At 39.1% G+C, this 26,681-nt stretch overlaps 1 protein-coding gene across 6 annotated transcripts in view; it reads left to right on the top strand.

Annotated features, from left to right (window-relative positions):
- Positions 1–26,681, top strand: part of MET (MET proto-oncogene, receptor tyrosine kinase) — an 87,412-nt gene that overhangs the window by 47,561 nt on the left and 13,170 nt on the right. For all 6 annotated transcript variants that reach the window (XM_039571174.1, XM_039571172.1, XM_039571173.1 and 3 more), the window contains 7 exons: positions 5,212–5,372; positions 6,551–6,653; positions 6,865–7,001; positions 9,357–9,530; positions 10,372–10,471; positions 18,656–18,874; positions 24,671–24,817. In XM_039571174.1, the coding sequence (XP_039427108.1) occupies positions 5,212–5,372; positions 6,551–6,653; positions 6,865–7,001; positions 9,357–9,530; positions 10,372–10,471; positions 18,656–18,874; positions 24,671–24,817 (1,041 nt within the window). The remainder of the gene's footprint in view (positions 1–5,211; positions 5,373–6,550; positions 6,654–6,864; positions 7,002–9,356; positions 9,531–10,371; positions 10,472–18,655; positions 18,875–24,670; positions 24,818–26,681) is intronic.

Raw genomic sequence — 26,681 nt, 5'->3', positions numbered from 1 at the left:
GTCTCCCTGAGTATTGTGGGCTAAGATGCTCATGGGTGGACAGGTTTGTCTGATCATCCTGACCAGCCTTGGGAGATCCCTGGCCCTACAAAGCACTTCTGGTAGGGAAACAAGATGGGTCTGAGCCAGCCTGGCAGGGGTCTGACAGGAAAGGCCAGTCAAAGATAGGAGCACTCCTCCTCTCAGACCCCTCTCAGAGGCAAAAGTGGAGGAAAGCATTTCCTGCCCACAGCTGCCACAGCCTGACCCAACACAGAAGGTCTCTGGCTCCCGCTGTTCATCCATCCCTGTGCTGGGTCCAGTGTTGGAGGAAAATCTGGTGTTTCTCTGTGAGAAAAATTCCCTCTTTCTGCTATCAAGCACCTGGAGAAGTTCTTTTTACATAATGTCCCTCCCTGGCTCCTTGTTCCCATGGGTCCAGTTGGCACCAGTGAGGAGCAAGCGTGTAGCTGCACTCCTGGGACAGGGGCAGCCAGAGGCTGCTGCCAGCCAGCCAAAGCTCATCAAGGGTGTGCGAGAACAAAAAGGCACAGATGAGCAGAGAGCTGTGCTGGTGCAGTCCAGTCTTAATTTAGCTATGGTTAATGCAGGATTTGTACTGTACCTGGGACCAAATCTTCTCATGTGGAGTGTCACATAACTGTGAAGGCAGAGGTTTGTAGGGCAGTTGATGGACTAGAGATCTAAGGGAAGGACAAGTGTAAAACTTTCTGGTAGCATTTATACCCATTCACTTGTGTTAGTACATTTAAACTACATCATGTAGTTAAAAATTCATTTTCCTTCATTGGAATGCAACTTATAAACAGAGATGAAAATTTGATATGCCAAACTCTTTGAGAGAATAAAAAAAGGGGTTTTAAATAAATAATGTATTTCTTTCTGCCAGGCATATGATCTCATGTACAACAATTTTTTTAAGTTTTAAAGTTTTAGGCAAAACTGCTATTAATCTAGAAATAAATATAGAAACATGTGTTTATGGGGTTGGTTTTTTCCATGTTGACCTTTCAGACACAAAATTTAGGATTAACACAGGCAAAATTCAGTAAAAAAAAAATGAAGAGTTGTAGGAATCAAAGCTAAAATGGATGGAAAATGGAAGGGGAAGGGGCAATTTGCCTCACCTTCTACTGCCATTTACTTTTCAAAGGAGATGCACAAAAATTGCTTATGCAGAATGTGAATAGTTTACTTTTCCTTTATGCAGCAGTACCTTTATTTCAGAAAGGTTGTATTAGATAATGAAATAATCCTTTCCACCTTAGTTTGGATGAGACTGAATCACCAATTCAAAGGTATACACTGAGAATTAGCTCTTATACATTTTTCTGTACTTCTGCAGGCCCAAGGGGCTCACCTACCCTGCACAGTTTGTTTCATCTTTTCTAGACCTCAAGCACAAGTAGCATCCCTTAATGTTTTTAAATTTGCAAACTTTCCAACAGTGGTTGTGTATTTCCATGGCTCAAAAAAAATTTCTCAGGCTCTGAACTGCTTAGTTTCTGATTTTCAGAGGGGCTGAGCTCATGTAGCCCCCTTTTATTTTAATTTTGAATGCGTGCACTCAGCAGTTTTAAGAACCAAGAGCCTGGAGCCCATGCACAGGCACTTAGACCAAGAGGTGTACCCCCCACAGCCACCTCTGCAGTCCCTGTGAAGTTGCTGGGAGGGGAGCCCCCTTGGACGTGAGGCAGTGGGAACAGGTGTGAGGCTGGCTAGGTGCTCCCTTTCCCCATGTGGCTCAGCCCTGCCTGCTCAGCACAAGCCCAGTCTACTGCTGTAATGAATATGGATCTGTGACACTGATGGATATTAAAATGAATCTCGAATTACTGCATGCCGATGTTGGTAGATGTTGCTTCTAGAAGGTTTGTAAGGAGAAAAACGCAGCTGGGTACTTAAATCTCTTTGGATTGCTAGCTGTTAAGATAAATTTCATGCTCTACTGGACCATGACATTTAACATGATTACTGAAAAAAATATAAAACAGATTATTCATCATCTTCTGATCTGTCTTTAAATTCATATGCATAAAATGTAAGAAACAAGCTAGTTTTGTTCCTAACAAACAGAGGATGACCTGCTTTGCATTGTATCTGAAATTCAGTCCGAACCTCTCCCTAATATTTTGCAGCTTTCAGAGGGACAGATTGCTTGAGATATGTCATATGATCGCTTTAACCTGAGGGGAACAGATTGCTCTCTGAGGGTCTGGTCCAGTGGCTGTTAGCTAACTAAGTCTTCTTTTCCCAGGTTATTACACAGAGTGGTGTACAATGGGAAAAGAAAAAAAAATACACGTTTTCCTCTTAGGAGGGATGGCAGAGAAGAAGCCCAGTGTTTTCCCATGGAGTCCTGCAGATCCTTGTCTCTTTTCCCTGCTTTAAGCACTTTCCCTTGGAGCTGTGGGTTGGAGAGGAGCAGTCAGCTCTGCCCAGACATAGACAGTATAGTAGGGCAGGCACTGGGACACATCCCCTCCACAGCCCGACTCCCAGTCTGTTCCCATCCACTGCCTCTGCCAACAATGAGGAGTTTCATCAGCCTGGACAAGCAGTTCTAGAGGGAAGCCAGGGGACTCAAGGGAGTCTCCTTGGAGATCACTTGGTGCTGGAACAAATTGCAGGCATCTGCGCGTGGCGTTCAGGTCACGCTAAAAGGTGAAGGGTGTAAAAGAAGAAACAAATTGGTCTCCCTTCTGATTCTTTGTTGTGGTTAAAAATCTGACATGGTTTGTTGTTGTTTTTAAAGTGAGTCATTTTAGCTGCCTTTTGTATCAGACGTATCAAGAACATCAGGCCTTCTGCTGCCTGTTTAGGTTGGAGGCTTTGCTGGAAATTTCATATGTGGTTGTACATGTTCTTGTCTCTGAATTAAAATGAATGGGCTAAAGAAACTTTAATAATTAGGTATTTTTTAAAAGAATTTATTAAGTATATAGTGGATATTAGCTGTCAACATAAATAAAAGGAAAACACAATGCTTTAAATTTTTCCAAAAACAAAAACTTAACTTTCTGCCGTAAACAAAAGTCCAGAGAGCAGCAGAATGACAGGCCTTGCAGCAGGACTTGCTCCATGTTATCAGTAGAGATAACACAATATTTTTTTGAATCCTGCATTTCATAGCATTTATAACTGGTTTGCATTTTGATTGTTTTCTGTTACTACCAGTGCAATGTAAGTACACAGAAGAGGCCTACATATACCTCAGTTCAAAGATCAGGAGGTTCACTATCCATTCCTGTCAACTCTCCCAACAAAAAGTCTGGAAAACCATGTTTGACTTTCAGACATTTCATCATACAGAACAAATGGAACAAAAATAAATCTTGAATAACAACACTCAGGGGGAATATCTGCAGAACTTGAAAACAAAACTTTAAGATTTTGTTTGTTTAGTTTTTGCTATCTACTTAGAGGTCTTGCCTCCTAAATTTGTTGACAGAATATAGTAAATACCTACTATCCCTCAATTAAGGCACACAGGTTTGTTATCACAAGTCTCTTTTGGCGTGTAAGATCGCTAAAAACCAGTTGGGTACCTTCCATTTTTATTCTGTATGGCTTTGTGAAGCCCTTATTTTGCTAACTTGTGGATTACATTTCGAACTCTTCAAATGCCACATGTCAATGTATTATTGTACAAAACATCAGGACACCCTGTACCCCTACAGAGCAATTTCAGTCTCTGCTAGGGTTTCGTTATTTCAGAAATAGGTAATGTGCTGAGATATTGAACAGAGTGGAAAACTAGGATCTGAAGTCAAATCCAGATTTTGAAGAAAAACCCCAAAGAAATAAGGAAAAGTTAAAACTGGGAATAGCACAGACTCCATGGGCACAGTACAGCTCCATGCTCTTAGCTGCAGTTGTGTGTCTGGGGGCTGTGTGAGTATCACTCCTTTTTTACGGATTTGTGCAAAAGTACTGCTCCTGCATAGGTTCCCTCTTCTTTGCTGATTGAGAGCCGCTTCAAAGCTCTTTTAAAAACAGGAAAGATTCCTCCTGGCTTCAGTGCACGTTAGATCAGACTCTTTGTCTGGTTTCTAATGAGGGCAGTAAATTTCCCCATATATAGTATATGGTATAATTCTTTTGAAGTATTCTTCAGCTGCCTATCTACAATAGTTCATTTGTGAGAGTCTTGAAGTATGGCTACAAGAGAGTTGAAAAGAAATGTGCTGTCTTACTGGATTTCCAGATGAAATAATAGCCAAGTATCACTCAAACACTTTCCTTTCAGCTTGAAAATTAAGCCGGGTCCTTTGAAGGACACAGCTGTATTGCATTTTAGGGGCAAAATTATTATCACTAAAGCATTAAGTTTAAGATACTTAAGGCATTATGATCACAAGTATAAATTCAGTCTGTCATTCCTTTCATTCTTTTTTGTTTGTCTAGGGGTACTGGTATGTTTGCAAAATTATGCAGTATTGTTGAAAGTCCTCATAATTCCTGGACTAATGTCTTTTTTTTGGTTGGTTTTTTGGTGGGTTTGGAGGGTTTTTTTACTGACAGTACTGACCAGTATTTTACGGAGTTTTGTAAGACTTCTATAGTGTTCTACGTTTTTCCCACCATTGTTATATTTTACAGGACAATTTACAATACACACACACACACAAAAAAAAAAAGTATTTCCTTTGTAGATTGTCTCTATGTTTCTGAGGGGCAGTTTATTTTTAGCTTGGAATTAGAGGTGACCAAATGTAAAACATTTAAGGAAAGAATAGCTGAAGTCGTGTTAACTTTATCACAGTCAATGTGATATTGGATTATGGTGTCTTTGAAGCTACTTCACTCTGAATCCAACTTTCATCAAGCTGACAAAAAACGGTCATTTGGGGGTCCTTTTGTGTTCAGCATTCAGCTTCTAACAAAATAAGTACATTGTATGTTTAACACTCCAGAAATAAGATGTGAAAGACAAGAACGGCAGGATTTAAAAGACTATTACAATGCACAGCTTGCTCAGTGCCCCTAAACACTGTCTTTCAAAGCTTTCTAGTATAGGTTTTGTTATTTATTGCCACTGTCATAGAAAGCTCATAATGTGACAAATGAAAGGTGAAGAACAATTAAGATGAATGCTAGGACATAATCTACCAAAAGAAATGCTTTCCTAAAATTATTCCTTCACCCATTCTTTAGCTCCACATGAAGTTCAAGAAAACCTGATTCAACTAACACAATATTTTTTAACAGATTCTCCCAAGCAGCGCTCCCATAGAAGGTGGGACAAAATTGACACTGTGTGGATGGGACTTCGGATTCAGCAAAAATAATAGATTTGAATTAAAAAATACAGTAGTCCATATTGGAGGACAAATTTGTCCTCTGGAAGTAAAGTCTAGCAACAAAAATAGGTAAGAAACCTAAAATATTAATTTCCTTTTATACAGATGTTCTTTATGTAGTATGGATTTTTTTGCAAATACAAACATTCAGCCTATAAATATCATCTCTGATTCTGAAATTTCAAATTGAAAAAAACCCCATGGTTTAATAAACTCCCCAAGAAAAACAATGCTCAAAATGGAGATCAGATAGTTCTAGTTTATGCCAAGAGCTCCTGCAGCAGTTTTTCTGATTTGTCTGTGAAATGCTGTTCAACGTCTGTGGAAGCTGGCAAGAATGAATCTATTCAAAGGTTTGAAAAGGGGGCAGGTTCCTTTGGCCAGGATCCTGCTGGGCTAGGTTATGTCACCTCTGTCTTCCTGATCTGTGAAGCTGCTGGAGAGAAGTGTGAGAAGATGCAGGTATTTCATCATCCAGAGGCTTATGCCCCTCGACTGCACCTCTCCTCCTCCTCCTCAGAAATAAGCATTTGAGACACTGGCTTAAGTTTAAGACAGAGGTTACTCTGGTTGTTATCTTGAAGAAATATAAGTTAGTGAATATCCTCTCTCTACCACCAAAGCAATGTGCAAATCACAGCACAGCTTTCCTATTCACATACATAGCAGTGCATACTCCAGCAAGTGCTCCAGAAATGTTGAGCACTCTCCTAACTGCTGTTCTGAACAGTTTTAAGGGAAACAAGATGATTTAAGGAGACTAGATTATATACGAGACTATGTGAATGTAATACAATACATTGACACATGCTACTGCAGAAGTTCAAGTTTAATTTTTGGTAATATTTAATTTTTTACAATAAATTTGTGTATATGATGCATTTTTTTCTAATCCTATTGTCTGCCAAAATTTGATACTAAAGGAAAATTCAAAAAAATCATCAGCATTTGAATAGAAGATATTTGTTTTTTCCATCATGCTTCTTTTTTCTGAAATGTATTTGATATACTAAAATTATATTCTGTGGCCAAGTATTATAAAGACCACAGTGTTTGTATTTAGTGTTGAAGAAGAGGGACACAGTTCTTTTAGCTGTTATTTCTGAAATATCCATGATACACATAGATTGATGATCTGTTTAGTATGGATCCTCCATTATTATGACGTTGAAGTGGTTCTATTTTAAATAGAAAAATCAGAAAATCAGAAAAAAATGTAATCCCATTTTTTCCCTTGTTTTTTAAAGGCTGGAATGCACAGTTCCTGCTGCAAAACGTCCAGGTTTTAATATATCCAGTAGTGTTTCTGTTGGACGTGGCAAAACACTGTTCGGTACATTTTCATACGTGGTAAGCACTATGATTAAACCTTTATAGTCAAAATTGGCTTCAATATTAACTGGAAGGGATTCATCATGAGTCCAATACAGCATGGTAAATTCTGTATTTCTGTTGGCTTTATTGTTACTTCACGGAAATGTTAATAAATATTTTAATTCCTCCTCTTTACATTTTGAAAAGAATTTTATAATCCACTGGTTTTATTTTTACCTCCCCTCAGAATCCTGTAATAACAAGTATATCTCCCACCTATGGCCCCAAATCTGGAGGAACATTGCTGACTGTAGCTGGAAAATACCTAAACAGTGGGAAATCCATGAGGATTTTTGTTGGTGAGCAACCATGCACTTTGAAAAGGTAATCTACTAACTAAAGCACAATGCCTTTAATACTGAAATGTCTAGATTAAAAGCCTTGGAGTTAAAAAACCAAATTCGAACATTTGCTTTCCTCTCCTTGTGTCACTTGTTGGGGAATTTATACTGCAATAAGCATTCAGTTCTAGATTATATCCTGAGTTTAGGATATCTGAAAGATTTCTAGAAGGGACTATAGTTCCCTGGAAGTCTTATTTATTCTATAATGTCTTCATTAAGCTCATTAAAAGGTTGCATAGAGAAGTATCAAATCCACTTCTAATGGACAAGAAACTGCTTATTTCCCATCATTTTTGTCACCCTGATTCCCACACATGCATCCCTCTCTCAGCAAGAGCTGCTGTTCATGCAGCAGCTGCCAGTGAGCAGCCAGTGGGTACAAGTCACCATTTCCTACTGCCTTGTTGGTGGAAACCTGACCAGTGTGATAATGTCTATCCCATGCAGAGGAGCACTACTTCTGCACAGCTATCAGTGAACAGCCTGCAAAACAGAGGCAGCATCAGTTCAAGACTTTTCCTGGTATTTAGAAAATTGTTTTGAGGTTTAAGCCAGAATTTCTTGTGGCTCTCTGCTGGGTCCAGTAGGAGCTCAGCCATGAATCTTTGATGTGTTCTGTGTGGAAATGCCTTCAACCACGTCTGTATATAAATGTTAAATACCAAGCATAGATTCTCCGCTAAGGGCAGACAAGAGTTCTGAATTTGGTAGCCATTCTACCATGGCACAAATCCTACTTGGTTCTGTGCTCAGGTACAGCAGGGTGATTCCAGAATTGTCACCTCTGTGGACGAGGGCAGAATCTGGCCCAATGTTCCAGAAACAGGATATCCAGCAATTCCTCTGAAATTTGAGCATCATCTTATGGAAAGTCATAGTGGTAGAACTTCACACTTGTGGAGAACATGGGGAAGCAGTAGCCTATTAGTTAATGTCAGACTCAGAGTCAGGAAAGATGGAATTTATTCTTTACTGCTAAATGATTTATTGTGTGCTCTTGATCAAATCAGCCAAGTCTGAATAAATCAAGGAAAGCATTTAGATATTCAAGTCTGATCACTAAAAAGATCTTCATCACTTCTGTTCCATAATAGTTTAGGGTTGAATTTATTGGTGTCTTCATCTCAGCTGGTCAGCTAATGGACAAATACATAAACCTTTTGGGAATGATTTGTTTGAGACATCTACTACGGGGGTGGGATGGCAGCCAGCTCAGATACAGATGTTCATCAGGCAGACCTGTAGGTATTGAACAATAGCTGAGACTTACCCAGTAAGCATCTCCAGCACCCCTCTTTCTCACTAGTCAAGTTGCCCGGAAACTTCTATGCAGGTCTTAACCAATTTCTCAGGGCAGGTGTTTCTCTAGGTAAACAGCAGTTTAGCTTTCCCCAGTTCTGAGGGCAGCTAGAGCAAGGTTTACTTTTTTTCCTTTAAGAGATGTTAAAAAGCTTCCAGATACAAGTGAATGAATCACTATCCCTTACAGCAAATCCCACCTTCCTGGAAAGCTTCAAAATTTGTGGAAAATGTCCCTTTTGTCTAATTTGGAGACCATCTCTTACACTCTAAGAGAACGACCTCATTTGGATGGCCCATGGATGTGCTTGAGCCCAAATCACTGAAACCAGGTGGTAGAGTTACATTTGCTTCTCCAGTCAGTTGCCACCCTTGTCTCTGATGTGCCCTGCTCCCTGTGGCCACATTTCATGTGCTTCAAACTTCAGGATCCTCCTGCTGCCCACTCACCCACTGATCTCAGTGTAGGAGGAGGAGGACTTCCACAGCCAGCATGATAGCAAGGGAAAGGTGAATATCCCAGAGACTCTGCTGATGTGCTGAATTTAGCCAGCTCTTCCTGAATTTTCACCTTCTTTCTCCTTGCCGTCTGCCTTCCACTCAGCATCTGGTACATCCCACACCAGAACCTTTACTTGAGGCTTTTAACAGAGAGTATGGATTTGAAAGAGGCATTATCCTTTGGTTATAGCAGGTGAAGTCATTCTCCTTAATCCTGGAGTGTGCTCTTGTTTTCCAGGCTGGAACCTGCCTTTGCGGGGCTCAGGGGCTCATGGGGTTGTCACCTGTACCAGGGCAACACCTTCCATCAGGCAAGGTGCAAGTCAAATGAATTAAGATGAATCTTGAGCCTAAGCCATGCTGTTGCAATTTCTACCTCCTGTCATGCTTACTTGTTGCAATTTGATTATCCAGCAGAAAAATCAATGACTTTTTTTTTTACAAACGGATGCTTAGGCAATGTTGGGGCTCAGTAAAGGACAGTGTTTTAAACCAAGTATGTGTTTTATGATCGTGACAAGCAATCCGTTTTCAGTCCTCCCAGCATATCGACAAGCACTGTGGAGTGCTACACTCCAGCACAGCAAATTCCCCAGGAATATCGTGTGAGAATGGAAATCGATGAGGCTATTCGAGGCACAAGCAGCCATTTCACATACAGAGAAGATCCTGTTGTTTTAAAAATTCATCCAGCCAAATCTTTTCTTAGGTGAGTGAAATTTTCTTGTAAGAAAAGCAACAAATGAACAAAGAATGGCTATGCTGCTCAGCAATCTATCAAAAGAAATTGCATTTTTATCTCTATCTGCCATGCCAATTGTTTCTATTATGGTGCAGTTGCAGAGGGCAGATCATTTCCTTTCAGAGGTGAAGGAGAAGGGGGAAGGGTGTCTTTTTTCTCTTTGTGATTTCACTCCTAGCTGCTGCTGAGCCTACCTGTGATGTCCTGCTGAGATACCCACTGCACAGCTAAGTGTGTCTCCTATACTGTGTCTGGACATTGCACTGATTGCTGAGGAAAAGTATTTAATGTGACAAGTCAGCAGAGTCAGCAGAGCAAATGGATTTTAAAATAGTCTAAATCCAGTGCTATGTAAATATTATGAATATATATGTATGTTAGTGTGTGTGTGTTTTCAAGTGACATATTTATGGTCTCAGTAGCTCTAATCTGAGCCACCTGCCTTTGCCAAAAAAACGTCAGCAGTAAAGCAGACACAAATTTCCGCACCAATGAAAGCGATAGGTGAAACAAGTTAGTTAGCAAATGCTAAGTACAAATATGCAACCTCTTTTAAAATGTACGCATTTGTTTTATACCCTGGCTTACCTCAGGTTTTCTTTTGTTTTCTTTTTTGATTAGTTGTTATAGTAAATGTAAAATTTGTTTCCCAGAAACATGATCTCACTGCTCAAAGTTAGGTATTTGCATTTACCCAATATATACCTAATTCTGGTTTTATGTTATAATTTACTCTAAAATATAATTTGTAATTAACATTACATTATCACAGCAGTTATTTATCCTACTCCTCTTTTTCTTTTCCTAGCGGTGGAAGTACAATCACAGCTCAGGGAATCAACTTGAACTCAGTGTGCTTTCCTCAGATGGTGATTACTGTACCTAAACTGGGAATGAACTTCTCTGTGGTGAGTCAGTCTTAGAGAAGACAATCTGTTATCTTTTCATCTTGATGTGGTGAATGGTTGCAAATTTTCAGTCAAAACACTTTGACTTTTTCCTTGAAACTTTGGGGCTTCCACTGATATTTTGGGGTTTTCTGCACAGACTCTATAAGCAAAATTCAAAACTAATTTGAAATTAAGCTGAGGATAAAACAACAGTTTCCAAGGAACCTTTTCCAAAGAAAGAAGGCTAGTACAGTATCTGATAATAAGATTTTTATATTTCAATTTAGCAATACAAATTCAGTGACTAAACACAGAACAATGCAATATAGATACATCAGATTACATGACAAGTTCAAGTACTACTGTGATATTCAAGTGGTGACTGTGGATATATATCAAGGAAAGAGGAAGAGTAAATATGTAAAATCAAAAGTAAGTATTATTTTTAAGAATTTCTGATTGCCAAAATCCCTGTTGGGGAAATCTGTCCTAACTTTGATAAGTTCAGCAACTAAGTTTTAAGATGGGTTTGGGCTCCTGCAGTTGGGTACCTCTGCTTAAACAGTGGGTCAGTCAGAGATCTAAGCCTTTACTTTTTTGTTCCTGAGTTGACACTACACAGTGTCTAAATCTAAATACAGATATGACCATGTGATCTGCTTTAATTCTTATAAGGCAAAGATGGCATTTGTTGCCTAGTGTTACTGAAACCGCTTTCTGTAAGATTTTGTCTACACATTTGTGTTGTACCTCCATCATTTTCTTATCCTGTAAGGTTTGTTTAGTCTAACTGAAGCTAAATTGACCTACACTCTTTATGACATGCTACTTACTGTTCATATTCTCATCTTATTTCTAATGATCATCATACACTGTTTCCTGAATTGAATTCTAAGTATTAGACCTAGGTTTGCTCAATGCATTTTAAATGGTATGTCTGCAAATTTGCAGTCTTTTATAGCTTCAAGGTCATCATATTCTTCATGATCCTAATTTGTATAATATGATGAGTGTCAGGACCTGAATTTCCACAGCATGTAGTCGTGGCTTGTAATTTAGTGGGTTCAGATTTTAATCTAAAAATCACTTCCTTTGCAATGAAACACAGTGTTAATTGTTATCAAAAAGTCACTTTACCCATCAGTCAGAAAAGAAAACCTTTCAATGAAATCTACCAAACTCAAAATTTATTAGATTTTGAGTGATGAGAGCATAATTATTTCTAAGCACAAAGGATTTTGAAGAAAAAGATCATTGCTGAAATCGGGTAAATCAGGTCTTGAGATTTGCTTTGTGTGGGTTTGAGCAGTCTCTTTTTTTTTTTTTTTAAAGATCATTCATTTGCTTTCTCTGTTCCCCTGTGGGAAAATGAGATACTGCTTCTCTTCAGGACCCAATACTGCATACCTTGTCAAATATTTGAGACTTCTGAGAATCTGAACAGATTTGAAAGATCTGAATTTTTAAAGAATCAAATCCACTGCCCAAAGTGACTGGCAACTCCAGGCAATAAACACCACAGAATTTAATCTCTCCCCCCCGAATATTGGGGAGCAACCTTACCTTTGAACAGTGTGTTGCTTTCATCCTGCCTTTTAACCTGCTGTTGCAAAAAGACATGGACTTAGTCAGAATTATCTCCTTTATTGCTTTTCTTTTCAAACCTTGCAGTGCGTTTGACATTGGCCAACAAACAAATCTCCTGCCACTGCTCTCCTCTAAGAAATTGCCCCAGTGTATGAGCAGGTGTATACAAGTTCATTCTCCCTGCACAAAAGGTGGAATATAACCTCAAATGGATTATAATCCAGAGTATTTTATACTTTGACACTGCCCAAGCAATATATTTTTGCTCTATTGAAATTAAAGGCTTCTGGCCCACAGTCGCCTTCCCTGCCTTTGTGGCAGCCATTTGTTCTGCCACTATTCTCTACCTTAAGCATATTTCTCAAGGACGAACATTAATTCTCAGATAGAAAGGGAAGATTTGTAAGTGGCAAAACAAGACTGCACTGTGTAACTGAGGAAATTCCTGGTGGAGGATGCCTATGGTTGTAGTCTTACCCATCCTGCACTGGAAATTCTGGGCTCTCTGCATGAGGGATATACCAAAAAACCCCAACATTTTACCCAGTCATTACAAAAATAAACAACAATGAGGAACTATTTCCAGCAGGGATCCAGACCAACTATCCCTTTTATAAAGGAGAAAACAGTTTGTTGTCCTGAACAGACCAAACCCAAAATGCTCAAGAAGTGCTATAGCTGAGGTTGTATGTCTTTTTGCTTCCTTACTTTGGGAAAGGATAGCTGAACGAGTCTTTTTTTTTTTTTAATTATTATTTAAGCCCTTTTTCTTTTCGGTTTTCTCTCACTAGCCTCCTCCAAGAAGCTGCTTTTGTCAGCATTCAGAAACTCTGGCTCTTGGGAAAACCAAAGCCAGCACTGAAACACATCCCAAAGCATCAAAGGAAAGTACAGCTGGGAGGGACCACAAAGGCCTAGCATGGCCCACTTCCCTGCGTCAGGAGCAAACGTACACAGACCACTGCCTAACTTGTTTAGGCTGTTATTAAAGCTCCTTGTGAAAGAACTTTCACAATCTTGCTTAAACAAGCTTTAGAGAGAGCTGCTCTACCTGCTTACCTAGTGGTTTGGAAAGACTTCTTTCTAATAATTAACCCAAATCCTATGGCTAATTACCTATCTTCTTGTTTAACCCTCTGTGGATACAAGCAAGAGATTATCAGTCACTCCTGATAATTTTATATATTTGCACTACATTATGATTCAACCTTTCTCTTTTCCAGTTAAAACAACTAAACCACTCCAAATTCTCCTGATAAATGTTGTTTCCTAGAGCTCTTCTCATTCTTTCCCCTACCTCCCAGACCCTTTTCCATTTGCCTAAGACTGGTGGTGCCCAATTTAAAACAGGTCTCATCTTTTCCTGTCAGCTCTCTATCCTCAGGTTTTATTGTAGCCTAGAGTCCTGATGGAGTCACAGTGTAAGTGGAGGGTCATTTCTGTAAACAGCAGGAGCTGTTGGGGATGCTCTGCATCCCACAGTCTCAGGGAGCAGGGCCAGTAGACACCGGCTGGGGCATTTGCTTTTCTCTGCCTCTTTCCATCCCGGTGGAAGAGGTGAGTGGTACAGCTGATAAAAAAGGTTTTCTGGAAGAGCTTCCTATAAGAAGTGCAGTTTCACTGAGACTGAAAAGTTTTGGGGGCAGTATGCCAGCACCCTATAGAAGAAACGTTTGAGTTGATCTTTTCAGGTTTCATTGTTTGTAGTTTAGTATTTCTGAAAATTTTTCTTCTATAGTGCAAAAATGTCTTGTTTCCATTTTACAGTATTTCTTTATATTTATTTAAATTTCCTTAAAATTGTTCAGTACTGTGTTCACACTAATTGTGTTTATATTACATTCTATGTTAACACTGTCAATACATTTTGCCTTCTTTGAATTCATTTCAATGAGTGATAAAAATGTACTGAACCATATGTTTCAATAATTGCAATGTGTTTCCTTTTAATTTCTATTTCATGAGTTCTTTTTGTCATTTGTTCTGATTAGGGAGAAAAAAGTAGGAATTCAGGCAGTGCTACATAAATTCCTCAGAGCTCTAGAGAATGCATAAGAATACAGAAACCTTCTCACTTCTGCTCACATATCCAGTTCCTCTGTGAGGTACACAAGCAGGGAAGCAGCTTGTTCCCCCCTTTCATTGTGCCTGTAAAAAAACCACAATGCACAGTTTGGAATAGTGTTTGATCAGGAACATATGCTAAGTCATGCTAGATGATTCTGCTGCGTCTGAAGCACTTGGGAATAACGTTTTCTCTTTGAAAGCCTGTACTTTGCACTGACTCCCCCATAATGAACAAGTGGTCATTTGGGGATGCCTTGTCGTAGCATTTTTTATATCCTATCTATTAACTAATTTGGATATATATTCCCACTGCCTAATCTTTTCTAACAATGAATGTCCCAAGATATGCAAGGCTGCAAAACTAAGGAGAAGCATTTTTTAATACATGACCTTCAATAACTGACCCTGTAGCTATGCAAGATCTTCTCTTTCCACAGACTTTTAATTATCTCTTCAGTAAGTAGCCTTTTGAATGATCTTCAGCATTTTGTAATTTCTCCCTGCTAGGTGCCATTTCCTGCTGTTTTACAGGAGAATTTTAAAACACTCTAAAGTTCATTCAATGTTTACAAGTCTGTAAGCAATCAATACTTATATTCATGAAGATGCCTAGAATTCAGCAGTGAGTGTCTACCTTAGCTGCATTAAATAATGATAAAACAAATTCCCTGTAAAGTGTGGGTAGCGAGTATGTGATTATTAAAAATATTCACGACTCCCTATCTGGAGACACCTAGGCTTGGATCCTCTATCTGTCTTGATTCCATGGCACAAAGCTGCCACAGAAGCCCATCAAAGAGTTTCCCCCACAAAGGGGAACTATTTGTCTTTCTTTCTGTGCCAAATCTGTATCTCATGCACATCTCCTGCCAAGGAAAGAGTACAGCAGGGGATGGCAGGGAAAAACTACTGTGTGAAATCACCAGGGTGCCAGGGATGTAGTGCTACAAGGTACATTGACCATCCCAAGACCAGGGAGGAATTTGGACTCCCAGTCAGTATTGGTTATGTTGTGCAAGGGCTGGCTCTCAGACTCAAGAGCAAGAGAGGTTTTACTCTACCTTCTGGTCCAATAATTTGATAGACTAGAAGTATCATCTCCCATGCCTTCATCCAAGAAGACAACTAAAATAAAAATGCTACCAATACATCTGGATCATTCATTGTACTACCTGAAATGGCAGCAAAAGCCATGAATTCTCTGAAAAACCCTCAGGATACACTGCTTGAGTGTCACTGCTTTACACAGAAAAGTCTTCTGAATGGGCTTCTCCTCATGTTGGACCTGTATTTTCTTGTCTTTCTATTGAGAAATCATCCTTTGGCAAAGATGGTTGGAGAGTCTCCAGGTCTGCCTTTAACTTCATTCATCTTTCATTCTTCACTGGAACTCCAAAAGTTTACTCTTTATGAAAGAAAAAATTGGCCATTTTCTTCTTTCTGACAGCTGCAGATCCTGTAATACACATCCAACTGCCCCTCTCTAATCTGGGTCAGCTGCTGGGAGACCTCTGGAACTCAGAGATCCTCCCTCATACTTTTCCTGTTGTTCTATCAGATGAAAAAAAATTGAATTGTGCACTGAAGTTCAGGTTCTGTAGGTCAGGTTTGAATTAATTGCCTCAGGGGTCATATTTTACAATTGAAACAAGAATACATACCTTAAGTGATGAGTCATATGCATTGTGCAGTGGATTATTATTCCCTTTGGGGTATAGCATTTACTTATGCTTGTGAAATGCTCCATAATTTTTATATTTTTTCTTCCTCATTGTCTTCCGATGTAGATTATAGTCACAAGAAATATGTAGGCTTAGCTTTTAAGGTGAATATACTTTAAAGCCTAATTAAATAAAAGTTAAAGGTGCTGGGTGATAGGCAGTATCTTAATTGAGAAGGCAATAGATTGAATTAGGGGGGTTTTCTTAGAGATCCGCAATCCAATATTTCTTGAAAACTAAACCATCATATTCTTCAATTGCTAAAACCAATTTCAAGGTAAAAATGTCATGTCAAATCATGTACCAATAAGGGCATTGCAAATAAGATTTTTCTTGACCTTACCAATCAGTCACATTGCATCCCCTCCAAAGAGTATTATTAGATTTTTATCATTTTCTGAAAGCTTCTGCTTCAGAGACCAGCCTGATAAAGTAAAGTATCTGATTCTAATAAATAGCCACAAACAAAGTTATGAATACCACTGCTATTCATTTAAGCGACATCACTACTCTACAGTAGATAAAGAGTCTAATGAATTTACATTAATCAAATAAATATAATGATTACTTGGGACATATTTGACTTTATAATTATATATATTTTAGTAATCCTTTTTAAGAATCGACACAATATGATAGATATCTTAATGAATATTCATATATCATGGAAAAGAATGGCTTGATCATCCATTATACTAATGATGCATCTTATTATTTCCATACTAATTCAAATTAATTTCTAGCTCTGTGTGATAGAACAATGCCTGAGATATGGTCAGTGGTGTATAACAAGGTATTCAAAAGAACAGTCTGATACTGTAAGCAAATGGAGCAAAAATCTGCCTTGTCTTGTGCCCCACAGCTTACCTTGTTGACATGGGGGTTACAAAAATATTTCTGAATTTCTGCTAGGAATCTCAATGGGCTGTTAGACACACAGATGCAAGTCCCATTAGCATCACAGAGAGCTCCACCAAGTTATTTAACTGAGTGCCAAACTCATAGCTCACAGACATGTAAGAGCCCTAAAACTGTAATGCTCAGAATGTTGAAAATATTTCCCTTGGCAGATTCAAGTTTTCACAATATTATTCACAGAAACATGAATTGCTGTGGTGATAACAAAGAGCCCTGATTTGTAGATAGCTAATTTAATCCCACTTTTCAAGCTAATGTGGGTATATAGCTGATACAGCCTGAGTGGTTATGTCACTGATTTGAAACAGCAAAATTACATTGCATTAATTTAAACTAATTTCACAACTCCTTCAGGCAGCATTTATAACGAGAACAAATTTAATTTGAAGAACAAAACAGAAATATATATATTTTGGCCTTCTCTGGATGCACAAAGATAATAAACAGCATTGTTGACCTTCCAAGGAAATCTCTTGTAGAACAAATGTAAGATTTATGATTACGAGGAGCTTAGCCCCATTCTTACTGGGACACGTCAGACAGGCTATTTTATAGTTTTTAAAGAAAGAAAAAGTTTAATCTGCTCTCAGGGCACAGTGCACAGGGGACTACTTACAGCAGATTTGTACAGTACTTCTGTAGAGCTGAAGCAACTCTGTTTGTGCCGGAAGTCCTTCAACCACATCCTTGGTAGGCAGCATAAAAGGCAGGCACAGAGAAAGAAGTATGTGATACAATCACAAAGAAGCCCCTCTGCAGTTTGCATGGTGCAGCCCAACACTCACTGTGCCTCCCACAGGTGTTTGTAGATGTCCTGTTGACATAAGCAAAGTAGTCCTGTAGAAACCTTCACAGTCCAAAGTTGACTCTTCTAGAGCACCGTTAATCTAATTAAAGCTGTTGTCTAAAGTGGATCGGATGAAACCCACTCTAGATGAGCTGTTGTCCCTCTGTCAAGTGCAAAGGCAGTTTAGATGAGTCCTGGATTTTGTACTGGATCATGTCCCCATAGCACAAATTATCCTCTGGAAGGTGTTCTGATTGTGGGGTACACTCCGTGTAGGCTGTCATGAGGAATAGAGGCAGAGTGAAGGGCAAGTGTGGCATCATGCCTGTTGTCAGGCAGCTCCTGCACTGCAGTGAGGGGCAAACATCTCACCCCCGCTGGTTCAAGATACAGTGCAAGGCATGTCCCACAGTCAACACTCTCAGCAGGAACTTGCATGACTCTGTACCAAGGCAGCAAGTGCCACACATCTGAGGCCTTACATATACATTTTTAGAAAGAAGCTACACTTTGCTGAGCTTCTTCGGCCCAGAATCCACAGAAGCTTTGGCTCTAAAGCCCTTTCTCAGAGTCCACAGTACCTTTCTGGAAACATAGCAACTTAGCTGCACTGTGGGTAAACAGTGCTTTACTTATGTTTTCCACTGTTCCAGTTAGTGTTGTTGGCTTTTACCTTGTCCTCTGCTCCCTCACTATTGCTTTGGTAGTGAAGAAGGAGAAATCCATGTTGCAGTCATTGTGACAGGTTAGGTAAGCTGAACTATGGCTGCTCAGTACACCAGGCTAGCCTCTTGATGGTCCTTGGCTTTGGAAATCATTTTCCATTAATTATCTGCAAAATATTTACTTTAAAAGTGCTGTGAACAATCAGGCCAGGAAGCTTGTTTACTTGAACATTTCCTCAACAAGAGTGCAAACACCATTGACATGAAGTTTTCATACTTTTCTCCCAGCTCTGCATAAATGCTGTGTAGCACTGATCGGGATTTTGCTTTGGTTAAAGAAGAACAAGACCCTTGGTGTTTGTTTTTTCAATATATGTGTATTGTTAAAGAAAGTTGCATTAATCAGTGACTTCCTGTGCATGTACATACTGCAATTACCTCTTTTTTTTTCTTATAGGCATGTAGCCATCGCTCTAGCTCAGAGATAATCTGCTGTACAACACCTTCACTGAAAGCTTTCAATCTCCAACCACCCTTTGTAACCAAAGTGTTCTTTATTTTTGATGGTGTCAGCTCCCTGTACTTTGATTTTGATTACGTAAATAATCCTGTATTTAAGCATTTTGAAAAGACAGTGCTCATCTCAAGAGGCAACCAAAATGTTCTGGAAATTAAGGTAAGAAATGCTGAAATAAGTTTTTCAATTATTCTTAAGTGCACATCAGCAACACAGCGTGGAACAGACGTTTTGATGAAATAAAGGAAGCCCCAAGGAAGCGAGGGCAGAGAGAGCACTGTGTTCAGTACTGCATTCACCCAAGCCCAGTTGTCACAATTTAACAGATGCAGAGCTGAAAACAAAGACACATGTACCAGGGTGGTTGGTGTCATCAGGTCAAGTGGGAGAGGGGCTTTCCTTTTCCTCATGGGACGACCACGCTGCATCAGCTTCTGATTGCAATAAGCTGCACCACCAGTTCAGGATTAAACACGGCCAGCAGCCCAGAACCTGGAGTATGTGGTCTGCGTGTGAGCCCTGGCTCTTACTGGCACATGGTTTTGTATCCTTCCTCACAAAAGATGTGGTCTGGCTTCTTTGGTTCTCTTAAGCTGAGGGAAACTCTGGCCTGTGCACGAAGTTGCTCATGAGGATCAGTCACTGCTGTAGCCTAAATATTTATGGATCCATGAAAAATGCGAAGTTGATGCTGAATGCCTCTTCAAAGAGCAATGAGAATAGCCTACACAGCACTGAGAAGCATCTCTTAGGAATTCGGGGCCCTCAAAGCACAGGTTGCTCTCTACTACAGTGCTGCTGAGAAAGTTAAATCCCTTCTGTGAGAGTCCAATTTCTTGAAATCTAGTTTTTTTTGAGTTAGAGTATTAAATAGAAAAGCTATAAATATGGGTATTTCTAGTTTAAAATGAATGCTTCTGAAAATTTATTGGTATTTATATGTTATTTACATACATATCTATAATTTATATAAAATATAATTGATAAAAATGTTTTATGGAAGACAATCAGTCTTAATGCTTGGGTCATCTCTTTGTGTCACTCCTGCATAGCTCTGTAAGCCAAAACTTCTCCCCCATCACAATGGAGAAATCTTGAAGCCCCTTAAGGGGCTTTAAGGGGCTTTAAGGTCTTTGACTCCAAGATGATCCAGTGGGCCAACTTCTGGGCTGCAAGACATCAGGATTACTTCAGAGTTCCTGTCAGCCATGCTGAGTTCCAGTCAAGCTCTGAATATTAATCCATCTCTGCAAAGTGTTTTGGGCAAATACCAAAGAATAATTGGTCTGATTTTTACTTTTTACATTGCTTTTTCTACTTGGAGCTCTTGGCCATACAATCACTCCTTCCTCAATGCAGAGCAATTCTCTTGTTCAGTTATGGAGAAACGCTAGAAAGACTTCTGGTGTGCGGGTCAACAGAGATCTGGGAATATACAGCTGCTGCATGGCTCAGTGCCTCTGTGCAATGACAGCAGTGTTTTCCAGTATTTTCCAGGTCATGCATATCAACCAGTTGGAAAGAGGACTAATTTGAGAAAAATCTCAGAATAATGTAGATTGGAAGGAACCTCTGGAGGTCTTCATGGCCTAACCCCATTGCTCAAAACAGGGCAAAATTAAAAATTAGGTCAGCATGCCTATGGCTTTGTGTAAATGAGTTTGAAAATCTCCAAGAATGGAGATTCTACAGCTTTAAGACACTCAGCTCCACTAGTCTTGCATTTTGCGTCTTATGCTTGAGCTCCCCCCCTCTTCCGTGACCCTCTTCTGTACTTCTTCCAGTTTGTCAGTATCTCTCTTTTTCTGTGGGGTTCAAAAATTGACATGATTCTCAAGGTATGGCTTCACAAGTCCTGACCAGAGCAGAACAATCACCTTCAATCCACTGGCTTTGCTGCTGCTGCTAAAATGTGTGCTGAGCCTTCATTACTGAAGTGGCATACTGCAGTCTAATTTCACATTATGGTCCTGTATATCAGTTATTTTCCAAAGTTTGATACCATCTGAAAGCTCAGAGACAGTGCATCCTATCCTTTTGTCCAAGTTGTCAATAAAGATTTTAAGTAGTATTGGTGCAAGTGTCAGCCATTGACAAATGAAGATTTGATCTCTTTCCAATCAGTTTTTTACTCATGTTATAGGCCACCCATCCAGTCCATAACATCCTAAGTTTTTTTCATTGCTAAGAGAGATTGTGTTGCAAAACTTGCTAAAACCAAGGTCTCCTTGTCCAATGCTCTCCTTTCGTCCAGAGAGCCAGTCCTGTCTGCATAGAAGGTCAGGCAAAATACACTCTTGGGAAACCTGTGCTGGCTGTTCCCAATTGTGTTCTTGTCCTTCCTCTGCCTGGAAATGCTTCAAATGGAGGACTTGCTCCATAATCTTCAGAGACACTGAGTGTCAAAAATTAGTTGGTTTTTTTAACTCTCTACTTTAAGTCTTTTATTCTCCCTGAAGAAATCTCTGGTGCTGTTTATTGCTGGGAAAAAAACATTTAGATAAGAAAGGCTGGCTGAGGGCTGTCATAGTGACAACTGACCAAAGTCACAATTTTATAGTATTGACCCATACTGATAGCACCCAAGGCAGATGTCTCCTAAGCCTAATGTCCTGGTTATTTCCTGACAACCAGCTGGAGAATAGTATTAGTGAAAGCTGGTCTCCTAGAATGAAGCAGGAACAGGCACCAATTTAACATCTTCCTCTAAATAGAATTAGTTATAGTGGGGTGCTTCTATCGAAACAGTGAGACAACTTTCATAAATTATAGTCAGAAGCCAAAAGAGCATTACAAGCCATATTGGCAACACTTTTCCCTCGCCCCATACCCACATTCAAAAATACACACACACAAGTTTACATGCCTCATGATCATATTTTGTGCAGTAATTAAGCAAGCTCAGCATGAAATTAAATGGCAGCTTGCTTCAGTGAACAGTCTGTTCTACCAAACCAAAGCTCTTTTATCTCTTTCTTAATTAGTTTCAGAGGGGCGGAGGGAGCTTTTATCACAAGTTTTTCAATCTAACTAATCTAGTGTGACATATTTGGCTTTCATCAAATGACAGTGGGTACTGACTGAAATGTTCTGTTTGGTTTCCCCTGATGACCACAAGATGTTTTTGTAAGAAAATGTTATACACAAGAAAACGTTAGGTTTTCTATTTAAAACACAGTCAGGGCACTGTGTGCCACAAATGCCAGTCGTCCTTGTCTTCAGTGCCAGCCTCTCAACGTCCCACATTATCACTGTCTTCCTCTGCCAAGTACGTGGCTCTTTCAAGTCTCTTAGTGCCCACCATGCCCCAGTCAGAGGAGTCATGATAGAGTGGCTTGAGAAAACTCTCTGCTTCAACACCATGAAGACACCACTTCAGAAGTGCTCCCATCTCCTGCCAACATGGAAAGACATCAGGGCAGGAGAAATTCTGGTGTTTCACTGCTGAGTCTGCTGAAAAGGACAGAGTCCACTTGCTGCCTCCCCCAGAAGCCACTGATCCAGACCTGCAAGCTGGGCTGCTGACAGCCCAGAGCATCCTAGCTGTGAAACAAAAAAAAAAACCAACAAACTAAGCAACAAATAAATAAGAAAAGCATCTTTTTTCAGTTAGCACAGAGGCTTGGCCTGTTCTGGAGTTGTGACTGTTTTCTGAGCTGGTGCAGGGACTCTGTGCATTATTCCAGAGGAGACCTAGGCATGGGCCAGCAGTAACTAAAGTGTATTTATAAATATTAATCTTCCACTAGAGAAATACATAGCACATTTGTGATTCAATGTGTAACAACTGACATGCTACACAGCACATGAGATCCTGGCTGTGCTCTGGCACTTCTGTCTTAAAACTCAGAGTAGGACAAGACTTACTAAATTGTCTACTCTATTCTTAAGCCAGCACAACATGTTCTTTATGAGACAATCTTAAGGAAATCTTCTTGCCTATTTATAGGCCACTCTATTGTCAATCTTCTTTCACATCACATAGGAAATTGTTACTCTCAATACCTGGTCCAAAAGAGACCAATATGGAAACTGGTATTTTCGAGCAAGCTGAAGAGGAGCCTCTGCAGTAATTCCTCATTTTTCCCAAGTCAACCTTCTCACTCTGCTTAGAAGCCTCAAAAATGCTTCTGACACCAATCTCAAAATTTCCACACCTTAGTTTGAAGTTCTTCTGCTGCTTTTAGACTTCTACCCAAGTTATTCCCATCTCTCTAAAGTTGTGAGGTGGTTGTGCTATCAGATTGGGTTGCAACAGCTACCCAGTACAGTAATTAACTTCTCCTGCTTGCGTTCAAGGGCATTGCTCACCAAGAAGGGGGTAATACACATTTGAAAAGAGGAAATCTTTTTTTCCAGTTCTCACAGGAGCCAGTTTCCTCCTTTTCTTAAAATTGTAGTCAAATTCTGTTGTCCTGAGAAAAGCAAAACCACTGTTGAAAGAGTTTTGAAACTCTTAATATATTTAGATTATCATAGTGAATATATTTGAAACTATAATGTATTAATGGTAACCTAATAGTCATAGTAGTAAGTAAAAGCTACCATCTTTATAACTGCCTAAGGACCACCTTAGGAAACATAAGTATGATTTTTTTTTCCATTTTTCCATCAGTTTTGGTGGAGAAAACATCAGCTTTGGTGTAGAAGAAAAGACCACTCAACCAGACCTCTCAACCACACTCTCTAGGATGATATATTTATCCTGAAGATGGAAGAATTAAATTCAAATCTTTTGAGGTGGATAATTCAGAGGAAAGATTTGCACATGAATGGCTCACAATCTGCCACAAGTCTCCATACCAATAAGCAATAAGCATTCACATGGTCCCTGGCCCAGGAATATTTTCTTACTTAATACAAAACAGAATGGCTTCAACTAGACAGAAGATAGAGTGCAAATGGATTTTTATGGCCAGCAATTAAAAAGCATTTACCTGGGGTGTGGCTTTGCCATCAAAATAGGACATTAAACTGGCCCTCCTATATATTTATTACAATTTTCCCAGGATTCAGTCTCATTCTGCAGCAGATCTAAAACATATGCCAAAGTAAGATTATTTTTTGCCCCTCAGAATGGGATTCTTGGGTTTTTTCTCATATACAAGGCTTCACAGTGGTGTCAGCTGTGGTGCCTTCCTCCCTTCTCATGGAAAACTCCCAGATCCAGCCCATGTAAATAGCCTGTATTAGTCCCATACTCCCTTCTCCCCTTCTAATCCCACTTAATATGCCTCTTCTTTCATCTTTAGCTGGGCTGTACATGGGCTGGGGCAGCTTCTTAAATAGAGATGCACTCCTGAGCACAAAAGATCCTAAACTTGGCCTTTGGAGTCTACTGTCACAATATCAGAAGGAATAATTTTTCATCCAAGTCTGGGATGTGAGAGCAGGTTTTCTAAGTAAGAAGTGTACTTTTCATGCTCTCATCTTTACCAAGATTTTTCCTTTTTGGTCTGTGGAACATGATTTTAACAGACTTATGTATGATTATAATTAATTACTTCATTTTGAAAGCTTCACTTCTGCTACCATAACCACTTGCAAAACCAAATGTTTGAGATGCCTTTAGCTTGTGGATAATATAATGCCAGTTTTGTGTAAACAACAGCGTTACATAATGTGTCCTTTCTTGCACAAATTATGCAAAAATCTAAACAGGACCAACAGGATTAATCCCTCAGACATTTACATTTTTAGAAGTGTGTATGAGCTGTGTGAGTGGTAGTGACAGCAGATTTTATCTACAAACTTTACCATGCTACACTGGCCTGTCTGTCAAAGTCCCATTTACATGAAATAACCCTATACATGCATATTGACAGGACAGTGTAAATTCTCATTAGTCTTTTATTTCACAATTTTTTTTCTATTAAAAACATTTTCCAATCTTGTAACTACTTAACTTTCATGAGATGGTTATGTAATATGAAATCGATTTTTTTTTTTTCCAAGGGAAATTATATTGATTCAGAAGCTGTTAAAGGCGAGGTGCTAAAAGTTGGAAATAAAAGCTGCGAAAACCTTCTCCTGCAGTCAGAATCAATTCTTTGTACGGTTCCCAGTGATCTCCTGAAATCCAACAGTGAGCTAAATATAGAGGTGAGGCAACTACACCACACACGAGACATTAATGCCATTTTTATTATCATTCACAGTGTAACTATTGAACCAATAAACTTTAAGCCTAAATAAAATTTAAGCCTAAGCCTGTGCTTACAGGGATATCTCTATCCCTGTTTGTTTGGGATGGAAATTCAAATAATATCAGCTATTTTAAAATAAATGTGATCATCATTGTTGTTATTACCTGTTTGTAGAGAGACTTTCTGGAGCCTTAGGCACAAAGTAGGACCTGAACTAAGCACAGAAATAAAATTATAGTTATTAATCCAAACACAGGAGGAAATGTGGGGAAGAATGAGAAGCTATAATGGAGTAGTTTTTGTTTGGAACTCACAAGCCGTTTTTTCAACAAAAAATTCTGCTGCAGTCAAGAGGATCAAATCTTTCCTGAAAGATTTTCTTTTTTGTCTGCATTTTATAATTTCATTTCAATTCTTTTTGTAACAAGAAGACACTTAGGAAATGTTTCAGTCATTGCTTTAAAGGTGGTCTCATTAGAGTCACTCAGTGTGCTACTGCAAATTTAAATTGTAGACATACTGATTTATAGAATAAGACATAAATCATTCAATACACTTGTATTTTTTTAAATATATAAAAAAAGGAAATTGGAATGAGATTACCTTTAAACTATGAAACTGCACACTGATTCACTGAAAACAGTGGAGACTTTGCTAGTCATGTAATTGTGGTTAGGATCAAAGTCTATGTAAACTCTTTGAAGCAGGGACATCTATTTTTCTTTGTCTTTATGGCATTCATCTCAACAGGACCCTGGACTGTGAATGATATTCCTATGTGCTACTGCAATCTAAATAAATAGTAATAACTAATTTAATTTATTAATATGGTAACTAGTAATTTATTTTAATATTAATTTCTTTTCTTAAGTAAGTATGAATTTTCTTGGATACATCAGGCAAACTATAAAATTAGATGCAGCTCTCCTTTTGGTGTATGTCTCCCAGACTTCTAAGTGCCTAGTTTCATATAATACTTGTGCACAGGTTGCATTCAGTTAATATGTTGTATTTTTACATATGCAACCAGGACTAACACTGCATTCGATGTGATATTTTCTTAACCACCAAGAAACAGATAGATATGTGTGACATGTTTCATGCATAGAAAAGAACAAAACATAAAGGGGTTAAATAAGGTTTCTGCTTGTTTACTGGCAAGGAGACTCAGAAATTGTAGTCTGCCCAGCGAAGAAGAAAATTTGCTCTTTTGACGGGCAAATCCATCATTACAGTACCCAGAGGGATAAATTCCACAGGAGGAAGAGAAAAGATGGCCAAATGCATTCCAACTGACTGAGCTAGTGCTGTGTGACCTAAAACAGTTTTTCCCTGTTAGCTGCTTGGTGTTTGTTCGGTTGCTGATTTTTGCGGTTGTTTTTTTTTGTTTTGTTTTGTTTCTTTAAACTGTCAGCAAGCTAGAAGCTGGCAAGGGACAGGCTCACGTGACCTTGGGAACTAAAATGCAAGCATGCTGTCAACAAGAGAGTGAGTTTGATGCTACAGCACATATATGCCAGAAGGACACACATTAAAGACTAGCTGGGCTATTTTTTTCAATGTACATCTCAGCCTGTGTATCCATAGGCCCATTCTGTGCACCATATGGGTAAAAGTATGAATTTAACATTTTGAATTAGCATCTGGTAACAGTGGAACCCTGTTATCCAGAGTGCATGTGACTACATGCTGTGTGTGTCGTGTATCAAATATAGAGCTGTGTCACTACCAGAGCTCTTGAAGGTGAGAAATGAATATTAAACATGTAGATTTGTTTTCATGTTCACCAATATGACAATTTCTCCACTCCCAGTGTCTTA

The sequence above is a fragment of the Corvus cornix genome, chromosome 1A (assembly GCF_000738735.6).
Source record: "Corvus cornix cornix isolate S_Up_H32 chromosome 1A, ASM73873v5, whole genome shotgun sequence".
Classification (NCBI taxonomy): domain Eukaryota; kingdom Metazoa; phylum Chordata; class Aves; order Passeriformes; family Corvidae; genus Corvus; species Corvus cornix.
This window is presented reverse-complemented; position numbering and strand designations above follow the sequence as displayed.